Source organism: Amphiura filiformis, chromosome 18 (genome assembly GCF_039555335.1).
Source record: "Amphiura filiformis chromosome 18, Afil_fr2py, whole genome shotgun sequence".
NCBI lineage: Eukaryota > Metazoa > Echinodermata > Ophiuroidea > Amphilepidida > Amphiuridae > Amphiura > Amphiura filiformis.
The window spans coordinates 48,590,439-48,611,009 of record NC_092645.1 but is presented as its reverse complement, the minus strand read 5'-3'; the positions used below and the strand labels follow the sequence as shown (position 1 = coordinate 48,611,009).

The 20,571-nt window shown below is 35.8% G+C and overlaps 1 protein-coding gene across 1 annotated transcript in view; it reads left to right on the top strand.

Annotated features, from left to right (window-relative positions):
* Positions 1-12,011: 12,011 nt before the first annotated feature.
* LOC140138761 (annexin A4-like) overlaps positions 12,012-20,571 on the top strand; it is a 31,007-nt gene continuing 22,447 nt past the window's right edge. The window contains exon 1 of the mRNA XM_072160527.1: positions 12,012-12,135. Coding sequence (XP_072016628.1) covers positions 12,115-12,135 — 21 coding nt within the window. The 5' untranslated portion in view covers positions 12,012-12,114. The remainder of the gene's footprint in view (positions 12,136-20,571) is intronic.

Genomic DNA, 20,571 nt, shown 5'->3' with positions numbered 1-20,571 from the left:
TGGTCATAAACCTCATCTTCATGCAGTACATTGTAGCCCTTTTAAATGCTACATGTACCTATCAAGGCTATTATTTACTGGGGTGCTTTTAGAATATTTTAGTTGAGATGCATGTACCCCATGCAGCTGAATGAGAGAAACTTTCTTTATTCTGTGCATTAAAACAAATCTACCCATCGCGGCTTGGGGTTTTAATATTAATAACAGGCTTGATTTCCGGGATTGATTGATTTTTAACGATGGATACAAATTTTAAGTTTAGCATTAGTTTTTATTATTTAGTTAGGTATTATGTGACAAAATAAAAAAGTAAAATAAATTTAATAATACTTAATAGTATTAATGGCTACGAAAAAACCCTTCTCTACGGGCCCAACCGACCCAGAATTTAAAGTTGTTTTTGCTTAAATCATAAAAAATATACCATATTTTGGCTGAAATAGAAAATATGTCAAAATTCTTCCGATTTTGGTGATGATTTTAGGGCAATTTTAGCTTCACTCTAGAAAAAAAAGCACAAAAAACACCCGACCGTATACTTGAAGTTGAAAGGTCTATCTGCCCGTAGAAAAGGGTGGGTTTTTTCGTCGCCTAAAATACTTTTAGATTAATAAATAACATGACAGAAAAAAACCCAGAAATTTTGACAATAATAGTTTTTTTCTGATCATTTTAATGCAAATTTTGAACAAATTGTATCAGCAAAATTCATATCGCGATAAAATGCCAAGATTACACATAAATATAAAATTTGAAAGAGGGACTCTTAAATATACATTTAAAAATCCAAAAGCAAAAATCAAGAAGTACATATTAAAATTGATTAACTATATTATTTAAATGATGCTCCTCGCCTAAAAAAATCCGGACCGTGTTTTGTATCTGGAAAATGTTACGTATTTACAAACTAAAATGTCAGACGAATTAGTCTATGGATTGTCTGAAATTGATAACATTTGAAAGAGGGACTATGAATAGTTTTTTTTAATTAACTTAAATTGATCAAAAATGGTAAAAACTGAAAAAGCTGATTTAAATCAGCGATTTGTTTAAATCATTTGATTATCAATTGATTTTTAAATTGACCAAAATCAGGTTTTTGATCAAAAATCACATTTTAAACCAAAATATCACAATGTGAACCAAAAATCACATTGTAAACCAAAACTCACATGAATTATTGAGTACAATTTACCCCCAAAGTAAAAAGGGAAAAGATTTTGCTCTGCTGTTTCGTAAAATTTTGCACAATACCGGAGTAAACGTGTTACATAATCAAGTTGAGTAAACTTTACTCAGTTAGAAGGGACGTTCCCTTTTTACCATCCAAAAGAGTATGATTTTATCAATGGTTGAGTAATATTTTTTAAGAGTGTACAATTGTGCTAATTCATTTCATCTTTTTAATGACAATCAACATGATGAATGATGAGAGATTTTTACTTCAATTAAGTGCATGATGCAAATAGGACTACTCAACTGGTTTTTTTTAATTAGTCAATAAACAAGCCTCTGAAGACAGACACTGCTAGTTTAAGACTTTTGGGCATTATTTTTTTTTATTAATATGCCACTAATGATAATTGATATAGGTTCTAAATTATTTTAGTTAATTAACATTTAAAGTTTGCATTGTACACAGGCTTACTATATGCACAGTGCACATATTTATACAATTCACTGAATTCAGTCACATTAATTTGCTGTTTTGGGGGAAATTGGTGATTTTTGCTGACAAGGCTGCTGAATTATATACTCTTGGCATTTGAATTACGATAAATTACGGGATATTTTATATACTGGTACTTGTGAAAAATATTATGGAGACTGGAACATATACACAAAATAATATTTATATAAATTATTTATTTATATAAATTATTGATCAAGTTTTAGCTTGTATTGATTTTGTCCTTAAAAATTCAGAATTCTGCACCCATGACTGCAGAAAAAAATTCCCAAATTTTTTCAGTTCATTTATTATTAGATGCATTTCAGATGCATTTTAAACCCATACGTTTAAACTTTTGATAGTGAAAAAATCAACCTGGACTGTTGATCATGTGCCATGTCGGCCATGAATTTTGGCAAATTCTAAAAGCAAGATTTCAGTGCCTCGATTTGAAAAAATAATTGATATGTTATAAATCATCCACAGTAAAGTGCTCAACCAAGAAGGGAGCTGGAATATATTTAAAATAGACTTGGTGGTTTATTAAAGCATGAAAAACATGCATATTAGTTCATTATGAAACCCTATGAAAACATGCATATTATGAAAAAGCCCGTGTATGAAAAGGCAAATAATATACTTGTGTTAATTTTGCTCCTAAATGGTACTTTTGGACTGTGTTATTTTATTCAGTTCATGACCGGTCAAAATGGGACACTTTGAAAATTCATAATTCGAAAAGTTTTTGTCCGATTTTGACCATTTCCACCAAAATACTTCTGTTGATGATATCCAGACAACAATCGTTTGCAACAACAATATGAAATTTTGATGGTCGTCCTAGTAGCCTGTGGGGGGATTGAAGGCCTACTATGTATGAGGGGCGGTCAAAAAGTTCGTAGAACAAGGTATGCTACTTTGTCGCACGGTAATGAATTTGGTCTCATTTGAAAGCTAGCTTGATCCTTCAAAACATTACTGCAAAAGTATTTGATTTTTGCATCACTGTATATGGGCACTGGCAGGACACTCTGCTGAGGAAGCCTGCCTCCTTGAATTCACAGGTACTACCATAAGTGAACACAGGGTCATCCTGGAAATTTGTTCCGACGGTGGTGAAAACTCACTTAAAATTTAACAGTGTACAGTTGCTGTAAATGGTGATGAAGTCCTTGATATTCAACAGCAACGAAATGGTCCTTAGAGTTCAAGGATGGAATGAGTGTCCTTGAAGATCATCCAAGGTCCAAAACACTTGCTGACGTCACTAATGATATACGTGCTGGTACAGTAGCATTGATAATGAATAAAGAACCAAACAAGAACGATAACCACAAAAATGACAACTCTGATGAAAGTGTTTTCAACATAAATTTATTAATATTTGGGTATTATAGGGCGTCTTCTAGATGGAGTCCCAGTATCTTTATGCACAAAATTGATTCCCAGTTGACATAATCAGGTGAACGCCTTCTATACACTTAGAATGAGGGCCGAGACAAGTTTCGTCTATATGAGATTAAAGGTGATAAGACATTAAATCACTGGAATTATGAGTCTATTCAGTGGATGCACCAGGATATCCCGCCCCTAAGAAGATCATAGTGGAAGGTCTTCATCGCTGTTTTCTGAAATTCAGGGAGGGTCATGCCAAGTGAAAGTACAATCATGGGCATATATATCATACACTTTTGATAGTAAAATTGAGGCAAGCCATCAAGTGAAGAAGGTTGGTGGTAGGAATGAGACTATTGTGTCCTGTACCCAATTCTCAGTTTGCCAAGCTGCCATTCACGACTAACTATAAATCAACCATATTGTGGTCCAGGCACGGCCTTCAGTTAGTGAAACCTATTTTAGAATTTTAAGACCTACCTCAGTTCATAATACCAGGTTTGCTGGTGATCAATGCTGGTGAGCCTTCACTGAAGAGTGGTTCATGGAGCAATCGGAAAACTTCTGTTTTGTTGATATAGAAGGTTTCAAGAAAAATTGCGACAGGTGCATTTAGGTATGCAATGACCACGTTTAAGATTGACATAGAAAGAATTTGGCTACAAGGCCTACTCTTTCAAGTACCTTGTTCTACGAACTTTTTGACCAGCCCTCGTATGTGTACTAGAAGTAAGTCTCACATCTTCTATTTCAGATATATTTAATACATGTACTCTCCCAAAAGCAAGCTTGAGAACTAGTTTGGAAAACGTAAATCCAGTTTTAAAACAACAAAATATTCAGTGGAAACACTCATGGCTTTCGGAGTATTATTACTCTTATCATGTATCGTATTTTATTCATACGTCCCCAAAGAATTTACATAATAATAAGCGTTTTGACCGTCCCCATCAGGGAATTCCCTTTTTACAAAGGAGCACCTGCGTAGTACAAGGTACTGCCGCAATTAGTATAAGCACCATCGGCCCGAAATGATCGGACTCGTTTTACTTGCTGTGGCTTCATGTATTTATCATGTAGCCTATATATTATGTAATATATTTATTTCATTCAAATACGGTTTTATATTTAATATAAAAACAAGATTTGAGGCTTTAGGTATTTTAGTCTAAGCTCAAACCAAAGTAAGAAAGTTTGAATTCTTATGCATATCCATTGACAATAAAACAATATTCGAGATGAAAGGTAGAAAAAAAGACCCGGTTTAACAAAATATTGCTATGCATTGAGAAAGCAACATGATTACCTCGTTCCCTCCATGTAAGTAACTAGGCCTATATTATATTTTGCAAAATGGGGCCGTAAAATTGGTTAGTCAATTGAAAAATTCCAACTTTTTTTAAAGTATTTTTAAAAACCCTCTATAGGCCTACCTCCAAATTCAAAATTTTAAGGTGAAATTCAAAATTTTAGGGTGAAATTCAAAATTTTAAGGTGAAATTCAAAATTTTAAGGTGAAATTCAAAATTTAAAGGTAAAATTCAAAATTTTAATAGGTAGGCCTATAATTCACATAATTTAAGATACGAGGGGCGGTCAATAAGTTCGTAGAACAAGGTACTTGAAAGAGTACTAGCCAAATTCTTTCTATCTCTCTTGAGCATGGTCACTACGTACCTTAATGTACCCGTCGCAAGTTTTCTTCAAACCTTCTATGGCAACAAAATGGAAGTCTTACGATAACTCCTTGAGCCACTCTTCAGTGAAGGCTCACCAGCATTGATCACCAGCAAACCTGGTATTATGAAGGTAGGACTTAAAATTCCAAAATAGGTTTCACTAACTGAAAGCCATGCCTGAACCACGATATAGTTAGTTTAATTAACTGGCCCCTCTGTCGTGAATGGCAGCTAGACAAACTATGAATAGCGTACAGGACACAATCCGAGAACAGCCACATTCCTACCATCAACCTTCTTCACATGATGGTTTGCCTCAATTTTGCTATTAAAATTGTATGATATATGCCTATGATTGTACTTTCATTTGGCAAATGATCTGTCATCAAGACTATCCCTGGATCTCAGAAACAGCGATGAAGACCTTGCACTACGGTAACCGAGTGATGATCTTCTTAGGGGTGTGAGATCCAGGTGCTTCCACTAAATTCACTCATAATTCCAGTGATTAATATATGTCTTATCACCTTTAGCCACATATAGATTAAACTTGCCTTAGCCCTCATTCTAAGTATATAAAAGGTATGGACCAGAATATGTCAACTGCATGGTATCAATTTTATACATGAAGATTCCGGACCCCATCTAGACTATGCCATAGTCGAATTTTATTAAAAATATCTTATTATTAGTCATGATGAATCCATTTCGTTGAACTCAAAATTCTACTGATGTTTATTAAAATTAAAGTATTCAATAGTAAAATGGTCATAAGGAGTTAAAAATATCAGATAATTAGTGACAATAAAAGTAACTGAATGCAACATTATCTTGCATAATTATAATTGCTCACTTTAATACTGAAAAATACTGATTTTGGAATCTACCAGTTTATTGATAGCGAACCCCGGAATCACTTGGGAAGCTAACAAACAGAGGGAGTGCGGTGACTGAAAAGATCAGATACAGATGTGAAAATCTATCAGTTGCACACAAATCAATATAAATCAATATAAATTTTATGCTTAAATGTAATGGCCAGAGTATGCAAAATGGGCAAGTGGACTACGGAGAAGTCTAGACCCCATCTAGAAGACACCTAATACCCAAATGCTAATGGATTAATATTGAAAACACATTCATCAGAGTTGTCATATTTTGTGGCTATCTCATCTTTCTTATTTGGCTCTTTATTCATTATCAATGCCACTGTACCAGAGCGTATATCATCAGTGGTGACGTCTTTTGGACATTGGATGATCTTCAATGACGCTCATTCCATTCTTGAACTCTAAGAACCATTTTGTTGCTGTTGAATACCAAGGACTTCATTACCATTTACAACAACTGTAGGGGCCTACATTGTTAAAGTTTATTTGAGTTTTCACCACCGTCGGGAGAAATTTCCATGATGACCCTGTATTCACTTCTGATAGTACCTGTGAATTCATGGAGGTAGGCTTCCTCTGAAGAGTATCCTGCCCATATACAGTGATGCAAAAATGTTATCTTTGCAGTAATGTTTTGAAGGAACAAGCTTTCAAATGAGACCAAATTCAATACCGTGCGACAAAATAGCATACCGAGTTCTACGAACTTTTTGACCGGCCCTCGTACTTCATGCCGATTTCAAAACCTTCTTCGCCCCTCCATCACCCACCCTTAGCGTTTCGCGCCTTGTACAAGGTCTCATATTGCCCCACCCCCATGAGCCAGCTGCTAGTAATCCAAAGTACATACAAGTATATCATTTTGAAAATTAAAAGTCAAAGAAGGGCAAAGAATCTTATATATTGGTAACATCAGGTGGTTTTTTAAGTTCGGTTTTTGAAAAAATAAAAAAAATGCCGTAATATTAGCTAATATTTTGGTGACAACATTAGCCTACAAAAAAAAGTTATTTCGGAGTGAACTCTAATAAACTTGATGTTTTAGTACTGAAAAAGGTGTGTAAAAATCTAGATTTCATAACGTCAAAGCTGGAAAATCCTGGGGGTGGATTTGCTACTCCTCTATGGGCCCCATGTTTGGTATTAAAAGTTAGGGGGGAATCTGGATTTCCCACTATTTCCTCCATATGGGTTGAATATGGGTTCCACAGTTGGTAAGTTGTACAATGACTTTAAATTACTAGTATAGTACCTAGAAATTCTGGTACAGTATTAGAGAAAAGACTGGAATTCCTGTCTACAATTTTGTAATAAAAACATATGGATTTCGCTTAATATTACATGAAAATCATGTTGTACAGTAGGGGAAAAACTGGAATTCCAGTCCATAATCATGTGAAAAAACCTGGATTTCTGATATCCTCTATGGCTCTCACGTTTGGTAAATTGTGTAATGACTGAAATTAGCTGGAAATCCTGCTTCAGTAGGGGAAAAGACTGGAATTCCTGTCCATAATTTTGTTAAAAAAACCTGGAAATCCGATATCCTCTATGGGTCCCACGGTTGGTAAATTGTGTAATGACTTAAAATTACCTGGAAATCCTGTGTACAGTAGGAAAAAAACCTGGAATTCCAGTCCATAATCATGTAAAAAAAACTTGGAAATCCGAGTTCCTCTATGGGGGGTGGGCAGGATTTATCTGGAATAGCCCAATATAATTTAATTATTAGAACACATGAGAAACACTTTCATCAAGTTTCAAGGCAAAATTCTGCTAAATAAAAGTTAAAAAAATAAAAATAAAAATAAAAAAAAAACACATTAGGCCAAATAAAAAATAAACATAGTTCACGTCCCCTCCCGCTTCCTTTTTTGAGGTTTCTCCAATTATTTTGTTATTTGTTTAAATTCAGTTATAACTTTTCAAAAAATATATCTGGTTAGTATAGATGCTTTCTGCAGCCTTGCTAATATACAAGAAAACACTTTTGGAAGGTTTTGTGATAATTAGAGGGGCCTAACTCTCAGAACAACAAATAAAAAGAGGCCTCCTCCTTTTTCCAGGCATTATTGTATACGCTGAAACAGCTCTAATTATGGGTATTTACACTGATGTTGAGATAAAAAAAATAGAAAATAAAAATCCCCCTCTTCCTCCTTTTTTTTCAAAACCCCGGACGTGAAACATGTTTTTTATTTTACTTGGCCTTATTTTATGCATTTCTTTTTAGTCTCGAAAATATTGGCAAAATTTATACTTATGAGCTCTTTCAGTCATTTTTGTTCATTAACTATAATAGATTATTAACAAAAATATGCACAGAAACATTATAATATTATTTGATGGATTATGAAAACCGCAATGCAAACTAAATATAATTTGATCAAGAAAATTCACCCCATTTTAATAATCTGTATAAAACCACAGACTGTGATAAAAACATGCTCATAATATTTTCTAATTTCCAGCAAATGACTATCATCCGCCGTTGCTTCACATGTCGCATATCAGTTCACAGTGTACGTGCAATAATTAAAATACCATCTAACTGTCTAATCGACCGTTCAATGCTACCCTGGGGTCGTAGTTTTGACCCAAAAAAATCGAAAAACATGTCGTGTTCTCCCTATTGACCGCTCAAAATGTTTGGACCCCCCTTGTTTTACCCTTTTTTTCTCCATTTAAAATTAAACAACCATGGTTCAAGCAAAAAATCCCAGTAAAATCAGATTCTCCCCTCAAGACCCAAAAAAAAAAAAATTAAAACACACACCCCTGTCGTAAATATTGAACGGGCCCTAACTTAAATGTTTTAATCCGTGTTTGCAAATTAGTTTACGTATCCTTATTCACGACAAGATCCGTTCCATTCGCCTATCTGATCGTGCGGACTTCGGACTATACACACAAACAAGCAACCATGGCTTCTCAAACGGTAAGATGTCATATTTAATCCCGGCCCCCAACTCAACACAAAAGTTGGCAACCATGAGAGTTACCAAATCTTTCAAACACCCCCTTTTGCAATGATCTTCATCAAATTTACCCCCTTTTTCATACAAAATCGAGGACAAAATTTGGCCCAAAACAACCCCTTTTTTTGTGGTTTTCAATGACTAGAATTTCCAACACCCATTTTAAATGACTAGAATTTCAAACACCCCTTTTTCAATGACACTAAATATTGCCAAAAAATTACTAGATTTTCTCAAGTACCCCTTTTATCCAAATTTCGCGGACAGTGCAAAATAAATACCCCCTATTTTGCTGATTTCACAGTCAAATTTCGCGGACAGTCCAACTTAAGGGCTGGGGTATGAACGTTTGGACAGTATGTATTGTGGGACAGTAGAGCACATCAGACATATCGAATTACATACTGAATACGAAGAATGTCCTTCTGATATCAAATAATTTTGATTTTTTGAAATTCGCAATGTAATACACATTTTATGGCAAATGATTCAAAATTGATATTTTTGATATTTAACAGTACTCGAAGTAAACTTTATTAATCTGATGATTTATACTTAAAGTGTATGTAGGTGGGATGAAAAACCGACGATCAATTGAAAATTTTGACCTTTCGTATTGAAGATATGAATTTTTTTCCCAAAACACCGAAAAAAATTAGGTCTTTTTGGGAAAAAAATCCATATCTTTAATATGAAAGGTCAAAATTTTCAATTGACCGTCGGCTTTTCCTTCCAGCTACATATATACACTTTAAGAATATATCATTAGATTTATAAAATTTACTTCGAGGACTGTTATATATCAAAAATTTGAAAAATATCAATTTTTATAATTTGCCATAAAATTTGTATTATATCGTGATTTTCAAAAATGAAAATTATTTGATATCAGAAAGACATGCTTCGTATTCAGAGTGCAATTCGATACGTCTGAGATGCTCTCATGGCCCATAAAAAATACTATCGAAACGCCATAAACGCTCATTCCAGATCCCTTAAATACCCTATTTTGCCAATTTTGCGGTCCTTGCAACTGGTAAAAAAATACCCCTTTTCCGCGCTTTTTGGTAACTCTCATGGTTGCCAATTTTGGGTTGTGTTGGGGGGCCGGGTATTTAATGCTGGGGTTGACGCCATGTATGCATTTGGTTCAAGTTCGGGAAGCTTTTTTTTTATTTGCATTTTAAATTACAAGGGTTAATCTTATTTTATACTTAATGTATAACGTGTGCCAATCTGATGATGTGTTCTAAACAATCTAAAACAGTTAAATTTTGCTGTATAGCAAGTCAATAATCAACATTATCAATACACACTTGACGCTCTAATGAAACCAAAATGCCCAAATGCTCTTTAAATCATGCGTTTGTAACCATAACCGGGGACATGCTAGAACTGGCTCAGTTCCTCGGACTATGAGGCCGCGAAGCGGCCGAGGGCGCGCGAAGCGCGCCCAACGAGGCCGCGAAGCGGCCGAGAGGACTACTTCCAGCGGGTACTGGTCACGGCACTGGGTCCAGGGCTAGGGACATGCACACGTGAAAACCCACCGTGTAAATGCAGACACACAAAGAATTACCGTGGCCGTCCCCAGTGTCCAGCTAGACCTCCCGGAGGACACTCACATGTAAAGGTGGTACGGGTATGTCCCGGGGGGTATGTGCGGCGGTGAATGGTCCTCTTTTCACTTTCCGTCAGTTCCTTAAGACCCACATTTAGACCTGCTCCAGTTCCTTGAGTCTCAAATTCTGACAATTGTAGCTCTTTAAGCTCAAATTTGGAAATTTTTGGAAATTTGGAAAATCAGTTCTCAGTTCCCAAAGTTCAGCGCTCCGCACCACACGTACCTACCAAAATTTAAGTTGAGTGCCCCCCTGAATCATACAAACATGAGTCCGCAGTTCCCGGTATAGGCTATAGGACGGTCCCCGGTACGCGGTTGCATAGTGATTTATCAAATTGTTGCCCGATTAGCTTGTACAAAATTAAATGTGCGTGTCCCCGCGGTTATGGTGTTTTCTCATATGCGTGCGTGTTCGTCTCCGGTTGCCGGTGTAGGGGGTAAAAATCCGTCGCGTAACAAAGTGTCAACCTATAATTAAAAGAGACAGAAAGAGAGAGGAGGGGGGAAGTTAAGGAAACATGACTGTTCGACACTGCATAGTGACTGCGACCTAGGCCTATATAGACTTTGGTCAATCATGCACTTATGAGTTTGTCAAACATGTGAGTTTCTCTTCTAAATGTTCCTAATGCATAAAAGATTTCTATGAATAACATTGTTGAATGCTATGGTAACCTGAGTGTCATAAGCCAAAATTAGAATGTTCAGATATGTATACACTCTAAAAATGTTAATGTTAACATAATAACATTAAAAATGTTAATGTTAACATAATAACATTATTAACAACAATTTTTAAACACATCATTTAAAGGTTACCTACCTTTAAAGGTTGTTTAAAGTTTGTTAAACAATCATGCTGAAATGTAGGCCTACTGCATGAAAGATTTCTATGAATAACATTGTCGAATGCTATGGTAACCTGACAGTCATAAGCCAAAAATAGAATGTTCAGATATGTATACACTCTATATAAATGTTAATATATTAACATATTTGAACAACAGTTTTTAAACACATTACCATGACTAGGCCTACATAGTTATTAACATATAATGTCGATAATACTTTATCATTATTTTAACGTGTTCACAGGCTATACTTTTAACACTTAACTGTTGACATTTTCGTTAACAATTTTAACACTTTAATACGTAAAGATGTGTTTTGTTTAAACTATTTAAACACAGTTGTATACAGAAGGAATACATTAACGTGTGAACACATTAAAAACAGTGCAAGTGTAAAACGAGCGTTAAATAAAAAACATTCAAATTAATGTTAATAAAAGGGGCATTTTAACATTCAAAAATGTTAACATTTTAACGGAAGTATGTTTTAATAATGGTGTTACGCAGGCCCTGTTACTCCCTGTTACGCAGGGAAGGCTAGGATAGCAAGAGAAATAACATGGGTTTTTTTTTTTCCAACTTTTCAAAATCAGCCTCCAACCCCCCCCTAACCCAACTCAACCCACACCAGAAAAATCCTGGTTACGGGTCTGGTGTTGCGTTTAAAAAAGTGTTGCTCAAATAGTGTTTTACCTACAATTGTTTTAGAGTGTATATTATTTTGCATTTTTTTCATGAAGTGGCGCAAATTAGTAAAATGTGTATCATGCGTAATAAGCAGGGACAGGCGATTTGCGCGGAATTTTTTTTCCGCGCAATTCCGCGCAATTGGCTATTTTATTTCCTATGGGCAGGTATAGGTACATGATTTGCACTGAAAAAAGAGTTCCGCGCAATTCCACGCAATTTGCTATTTTTTTCGGCGCAAATCGCCTGTCCCTGGTAATAAGCTTACGGCACTCTGTCACCGTTCCGCTTTCATTCCTGGGCGAGCTTTCATTCAACTTGGAACTTTAACAGCAGCCATGGCTTCCAACACGAACACGGTAAGTATATAGGCCTAGGCCTACTTAATTTTAAAGTGTATACTATTGATTTTGTACATGTTGTGTACTAATTATTATGCTTTCGTGATTGCCTTGCTAAAGATAGAAATAACTGTTCTTTCAGGTACATAACTAGGCTATATCATACATATTGCATGCTGAGTTATTTTAAAAATGTGCACCCCCACACTCATTATTGTGGTGTCTAAGGCAGAGGCTCCGGAAGATTTTGAATAATTGAGGGCCCAAAATGTTGGTTCTGCTCCGTGACGCAAATCGCTGAAGTAGGTGGGTGCGGGAGGGTTAGCTTTTGAAATGTATTATTTTTACATGAATAGCACATTTACCTTACATTTTGAGTTATAGGCCTACCCCACAATTATGAATTTTACCTTAAAATTATGAATTTCACCTTAAACTTATGACTTTTACTTTAAAATTATGAATTATACCTTAAAATTGTGAAATTTTTTAAGGTAAATTTACCTTTTTAAGGTAAATTTTAAATTGTAAATTGTAAATCTTAAGGTAAATTTACCTTTTTAAGGTAATTTACCTTTTTAAGGTAAATTTACCTTTTAATTTAAAAAAAAATTATGAATTTAGGTACCAAATAACAAAACTGAAACTAATTCAACCTATATTGAGTACGACCCGCTGCGTTCATTCAACGTTACGGTATTCGATGCAAAATTGTGTTCGTATATTTGGAGTATATTCGCTGTAAAAGTAGTGGTGGAACAAGATAGTACCATATAGCGTATAAAACAATTTTCGAATGCATTGCCCAGCACTAGATCGTAATTCTATGGATATTTCACATAATGCAGAGTCCATACACACACCCCCACACACGCATGTACGATTAGTGTCTTTGAAAAGAGCGGCATCACATTAAATCTGTGATGAGTGCAGCCTATAAAAAAGCAAAAATTATTTTCACCTACTGCTCTCCTGGTATATATGAAAATACGAATTAATTAGGTATATATATTAAAGTATAGGCTATGTATAATCAATGTAGGCCTATGCCCTATATAATATATGCCTGTAATATAGGCCTCTATATAGGGCTCTATATAGGCCAATATGCCTACAGCTATGGTTAGGTTTCGTACTCCCCGGGCACAGTGTCATCGCCCCGATATCTTCATGGCAGAAATCGCCATGGTAGGTTGAATTCACCGCCACGCATGGCCATTTTGTTCCGACATGTTTAATAGTTTTGAGTCGCATAATGGGTCGCTAGTGTGTGAGTGACCATGGTACGCATATGTCATCTGCTTTTAGACTACCTCCACGATTGGCCTATACACTGCGCGCTATATTATAATAGTCGGCACGTTTTTATATATAATCAGAATTATTGTCAGTTCTTGAGTTCAAGACGCAAGCTTCTTTCTCAAGACGCTAGCTAACGACTATCATATCTATTCAAAACATATATTCAAGTGCAAGGAACCACATCTGGCTTCTTTAGACGAACTCATTTACGGGAGATATTCATAATTTTCTACCCCGGTATCCAAAGATTTTCGTCTCATATCAAACTTGTGCATAGCACATTCACGTGTATCGATCCCGGGTATTGATTTTAGTATCTCTGATGCACCAAGTAATTATTAGCCAGGCGATGTCGGTGTGCCGGGTACTCCCTGCCCCACCTAACATGTTTACACGCCTCTTCCAAAACATTGCTTATCTCTTGCATGTCTGGATTGAGTAAACACGAACGTAATAATTATCAGTTTTATTTTGTTATCGCAGTGTCCTTATTTACTTTGATTCACTATTGGCTTTGCAATTATTATTATAATTTAACACACCGATTGCATAATATTTATTGAACAAAGTGATGTCAAGCCCAAGTACCAAAATACGAGGGTCATTCAAAAAGTTCTCCCTTCATCACATCTTTGTTATCTTATATACGTGCTAGCGAATTGAAATTACCCATGATAATACTCTTTAATCTAGGATACAAAAGAAAACTTAAAAATGAAAATGTGATTTTTGGTTGTTAAGTTATGTTGGTTAAAGTGAATACAGATCTGGTACATCGGAAACGGTTAAAAACTGAAGCCAAAAGCTTAGTAAGCATCATTGTAGCTTTACTCAGGATAAATATGTTGGTCCTATTTGAACTCCCTGACATAATTTGGGACTTTAAAACAAAACATGTTTTATATGATAAGAATACATCAAAGGGTTCAACAGACACACAAATGTTAGTGAAATGTGTGCCAGATTTAGACTAGACTATACGTTTAAGGGCAATTCGTAATTACATCCTATTTTAAGCAATGGACGCATCCTAACGTGGAAATAAGATGAACAATTTGATAATAACCTTGTATACGATTACAAAATACAAAAAATGTGCATACGACTTATTTGATTTGAACCTATGAACCAATTAATATGACTTGAACCAATAAGTTATGACCCGATCAAAGTTAACAACCTGTGGAAAAGGGTCAATATACTAGGGCTATTCTGAGGATGTGTCTGAGCATGTTGTGCAATATTCACGATACCCAGTAAAACTGTACTATCTTCAAGCATTTACTTATTGATTAAATTATTTTAACAAAAATAAAGCAATTTAAACATTTTCAAAAATAAATCTGTAATGATTTCCACATAGATATTGGCGACCCTTTAAATCAAAATTAGCCTCTTTTTCAGACCGTTTCCGACATACCAAATCTGTATTCACTTAAACCAACGCAACTTAACAACCAACAATCACATTTTAATCAAATAAACTTTATTATTTTTACGAGTATAATCATGTGTAATTCAATATCCTGACACTTAAGATAACAGAGATGTGATGATGGATGTAGAACATTTTGAATGACCCTCGTAGTTTCGGTCACAACTTGTATAACAATGATGTCTACAAAATAATTTCTTGGGAGACGAATGACCGTAAGACTGAGACATATTTTAAAGTATATCCCGCAATTTAAACATGTGTAATATGTCACATGTATGTACCCATAGGCCTACAACCTAATTCCAAATTGGACACCTAAAAAGGACAAGGTCGCTTTCAAGTATTCAGTGGAGTTTCAGCTGCATTTTTTTTTTCATAGGCTCTTTTTATTAATCAATTTGTGTTTGACAACTTTTTCACTTTATTAAGTTTATGTTTTAAGTAATTTCGAAGAAAAGTTAAAAGAAAGTTGAACCATTCTAAAAAACATTTCCTTGGCTAACGCATCTTTATTCTTTTCTACATAATAGAACCCGGGCATAGAACCTTTGGGGCTATTAAGGCTTCCTTAAAAGTTCTTCACGCTTAAGGTTATGCAAAGAACAATATGTTGGCTAAAGAACTTTTTGGTTCTACAAAGAACCCCATGCAAATCCATTGGGTTCTTTGTAGGACCAAAAAAAGTTCTTTATCTAGCCAAGAACCCAAAGGGTTTCGTGTAGGACCAAAAACAAGTTATTTAGTCAGGAAAGTGGGGAACCTTTAGCCAAGAAAATGATTTTTAGAACCAAAAGGGGTTAACACTCCTTTTTACTAGTCTTAACTTTGTGATGAGTCCCTGAATAAATTCATTTGAAAGTTTAATAGCCTTAAAATCTTTATTTATTGAAATTTTCAGGGTTCTTTATAGGACTTATGCATTGCTTTGGGTGTTGTATACCAATATGGGTCAAAAGATGTTCTAAGTTGCACTTTATTTCTATGAGTGAACAAGAGCGAAACCGGCAACAAACTAGATGCGTATCATAACTTTAGGAGAAAAACGCAAGTGGATAATGTTTTGTGTAAGCGGTTACCCCGGGGTTTAGCGAATCACGTGACCGATCATGTGGCCATAAAATCATTAAAACACACTCATAAATAACATTTGTAATCCGGTTTTGCAAATTAGTTTAGGCATGGAAGAAAGAGATAAGAAGGAACCACAACGAACACATTCACTTTGTCCACTCCCTTTACCGACATTTAATTGACATTGTTATTCATGAGGATTAACTTTGATCAATACCCCGCGTTAAATAGGTGATTGGTATTGTACTCTATGTATTTGCATGTCTTCTGGAGCGTGTCTGAAGGATGATTTGAACTAATGACCTTCCGTGCAAGCACTCTATAGGATTTTCTCTGGTGACGTGATCATCGGTCATTGATGGCCTACATCTTTTTCTTCCATTTCGCCCAATTTTCCCGAACTTTGATGACTTTTTTTCTCAGAGTTGGCAGTCTTTGGCACTGAAACGAGTTAGCTAGTTACGATTATACACATATAAACTATTAAATTAAACAGGTTTCATGTACCGGACTCAACCGGAACATTGTGCATTATTTAAGAACATTTTGCATCTATTTTTCATCGAAAAGTCACTAAAATCTTACCTTATTTGCTAAAGATGAAACTCAGCAAATAAACGGCCGATTTTGATGACCTTTTCGATGTGTTAAAGGACATTTTCTACACAACACGATCAAGAAAACAGTTTGACTGTAGATCCCAAAACAAAGCTACTATACATGTTCAGAGCATCAGTGAAATTCCATAATCTTACTTCTGGGTAGCGTTTGTTTGTTCTTGGATGGGTTTGTTATAGTTTTTTCCAGTAATGATTTCTGCCAAGCATCGATCGCGGTAAATGGATCATACATGAAAGTAAGTACCATTGATAGCTTTTCTTTTCATGCGTCAATGGATAAGCGGATTAAAACTTGGCCGATCGAAGTCGTTGTGGTTCCTTCTCATCTCTTTCTTCCATGGTTTAGGTGTCCCTATAGATGCCCTGCATGCAATTATTGATTGGCTCCAAACAAAGGATTTGAACCGGTGTCCTTCACCGTAGTTATGGCGGAGTACAGTCCATTCAATCAAATGTTGTCATCAACCTATTTGATGTAGTGCAGGGTTATGGGTGTGAGACGAACTGTCACGGTGGATTGCAATCATGCTTTTGTTGAATGCATTTGAGTAGTCCGCTATATTTACGGGATGATACGTCACATGCAAGGCCTCTATTCACGATCATGACGATAAAACCACAAAACGTTCGATATTATCGTTCCATTTGCCTATCTGAACGTGCGGACTTCGGACTATACACGCAAACAAGCAACCATGGCTTCACAAACGGTAAGATGTCACATTTAATGTTGCTCGAGAAACACCAGTGTTTCTCGAGCAAATTTAATGCTGGGCTTGACGCCATGTAGTTTCATTATGCATTTGGTTAAAGTTTGGAAAAAAGACCTCATTTGTTTTGGTGTTTTGGGAAAAAATCCATATCTTCAATACGAAAGGTCAACATTTTCAATTGATCGTCGGCTTTTCCTCCCAGCTACATACACTTTAAGAATATGTCATTAGATTTATAAAATTTACTTCGAGGACTGTTAAATATCAAAAATATCAATTTTTAATCATTTGCCATAAGGTGTGTATTACATTGCGAATTTCAAAAATTATTTGATATCAGAAGGACATTCTTCGTATTCAGAATGTATTATTATTAAATTATTATTAAGCAAATTAATATAGGCTACTCTAATCAATAATAACTTAATAATAACGCGAATCTCACTAATAAAACAAAAATGTATATACTACTTTTAAAAATATTTTTGCGATTTTTTTTGTGTGTGTGGGGGGGTTAACACACCGTAACATAAGGGAACATTAGGGAATAAAGGCAACGTACTCAGCAGAGAGACCTTTGTCAATCCTAGAGTGTGCCGAATAGGGTCAAATTGTCATATAAATTTGGCAGTCTGAAGTAGTCATTCATTCATTTATTCATTTCCACAATTCACATAAAAATATAAAATACGCACTAAAATATCATTATATCAAAATACCATCAAAGAATCATGGAGGAGATGGCCGAAAGGCCAGAGGTAGCCATCCCTTTAAAGGGGCATTTCGTGATCCACAGCCTCATCCCCCACTTTTCCCAAAAAAGTTGAGATTTTTACACCACTGGATACCTCTGGCTACATAATGTTTATGTACCAAATATTTCTTGCAGATTAATTCGTTTAGCAAAGATATCGTGAAATTTGAATTTCGTTCTGGTGCACCAGAACGAAATTACAACGCATTGTCTATGGAGCAGTGTAATACACATAATCATGCATAACTCGCAAACGCAAAATCGGAATCAACTGAAATTTTGGAAATAAGCTTTTTTCGTGGATATCTGCTGAAAAATGTCATAAAAAGAGGACGCTAGGATCACGAAATCCTCCTTTAATAGAAAAGTTACCAAACAGAAAACGCAACAGCAAATAATAAAAATTAACAAACAAACAAACAAGAACAAAAAAAAAAAACTACAATGCTTGTCAAGTACTCATATTTTGAAATTAAGTGTGTTTTGTACACGTTCCGGAAATGTTTCACGGTTAAGACGCTCTTAAAGATTTTTGCAATGAATTCCATAATATAGGACCAGCTGTACGGACAGCGTGATCGGTGAAAACCCTGCTATTTTTCATGTTTTTAGTTAAGTTAAGTTATAGTTTAGCGTTTCTTGTTTGCTGATCGATCATGAATATTAGATGGTATTTCATTAATACTGTACTTATACATAAAAACTCCCAATTCTAATTTATAGGTGTCCTTGTTTGCTAAAATGTTATATTTGGCAAACAAGGGGAAGAAGTTAGTCTAGAAGGACTATAATCACGCCGGCAGGCCTCGCCTGTCCGTCAGATTAAAATAGGCATACATGTATACACTCTAAAACAAGCTTTAATATATTAACACTATCTGAGCAACACTTTTTAGTGATAGGGGGACGGTTTTTTTTTATTTTCTTTTTTTTTACTCATTTCTAGTGAGAAAAGTTTAACCAAAGACCACTTCCTTTATTTAATTAAGTTATTTAATACGGATGTGAGTCTTGTGCTAGCCAAGAATGAAGGCAGGAAAAGAGTTGATTTTTTGTTGTTCAGATGTGGTATTATTATAGGATGCTCATGCAAGTGCCATAGAAAGTTCATGGATCTTAGGCAAGATTGACAATCAGAAAAATCACAATAAAGAGGAAGTTTAACAACTTTAGTACTTTAGCAATGTTGTCAGCAAACATGGAGGAGTAGAAAGCAACTTTTGCAAGAATATATGGAAGGTTGACGTGCTACGAGACGTCCATCAACAAATTGGACTACACCAGGCACAAAAAGAAACTCGTCAGTTATAGTCATCCTTGCTGTTCAACAACCTGATAATTTTGGATTATTCTGAAATATTCAATTTGTTAATTGGACTTTGCTTTCTCATTTGACACCCTGTTCGTGAACATCGAACAAGAACTGACCAAGATATGCGTTTCCAAACCGTCAAACCCCAAAATCAAAAGTTGCAATTTCAATTATTTTCAATGGGAACGCACCGCTGTATTGCACACAAGCACCACGGGCCAATCAATAAAGCACACAGTGTAACAGGCACAATTGAATCCTTAAAATTGCAACTTTTGATTTTAGGGTTTGAGGGTTTGGAGGCGCATATCTTGGCCAATTCTTGCTCGATTTTCACGAATAGGGTGTCAAATGAGAAAGGCAAAGTCCAATCAACAAAATGTATTTCAGAATAATCCAAAATTATCAGGTTGTTGAACAGCAAGGATGACTATAACTGACGAGTTTGTTTTTGTGCCTGGTGTATTAAATGACGCGAAGATGGTTTCAAGGAATGCAAGTACACCCCCATTCACTTGGCATCTGATCGAGCGAGATCAATATTGCGTTGGCCTACTTGTGTGGACCACAGCAGTGCTCCAAACGCCATCATATAAGGGGCTGTGCAATAATTAAGAGCCCCCCCCCCCGGGGTAAAATTTCCAAACGGCTCGCCAAAACTCGCTTGCCCCCCCCTCTCGGCCTGCCAAAAATCGCTTGCCCCCCATCAGCCCGAAAAATCTTTGCCCCCCCCTTTACACATGCCAAATTTTGGGGATCCCAATTTGCAAACCTTAAATGGTCTATATATATGTTGCGAGCGTAACGAGCAGGAAAATTTGCATATTAAAGCGTTTCCGCACCGTTTTCCTGAGCCTTTTTAGAGCGTTTTATTTAAAAGGCACCCCATGAATGTATGCCACAAATCGCTTGCCCCCCACCCCCTCGCCCCCCACCCCTTTCGGATCGCCAACAATTTCTTGCCCCCAATTTTTCCCTCCCCCAGGGCTCATAATCATTGCACAGCCCCTGACGCAAAGCGAGAGATGCTATCCCAACTGCTATTATAGTTGATGAACATGAAGAAGATCCAGTGATGTTAAAATTATATAGATCATCAATGCAATAAGGTTCTGTTAGCCTAATTGTCTGTTAGATTGTCATGGACATGACAGATGTTCAAGGTCAGGCCACGTTCATCCGAAGTCAACTAAGTACAGACTGTCAGATTGTCGTGAAACTTGGTGGATGTGATCACAATTGAG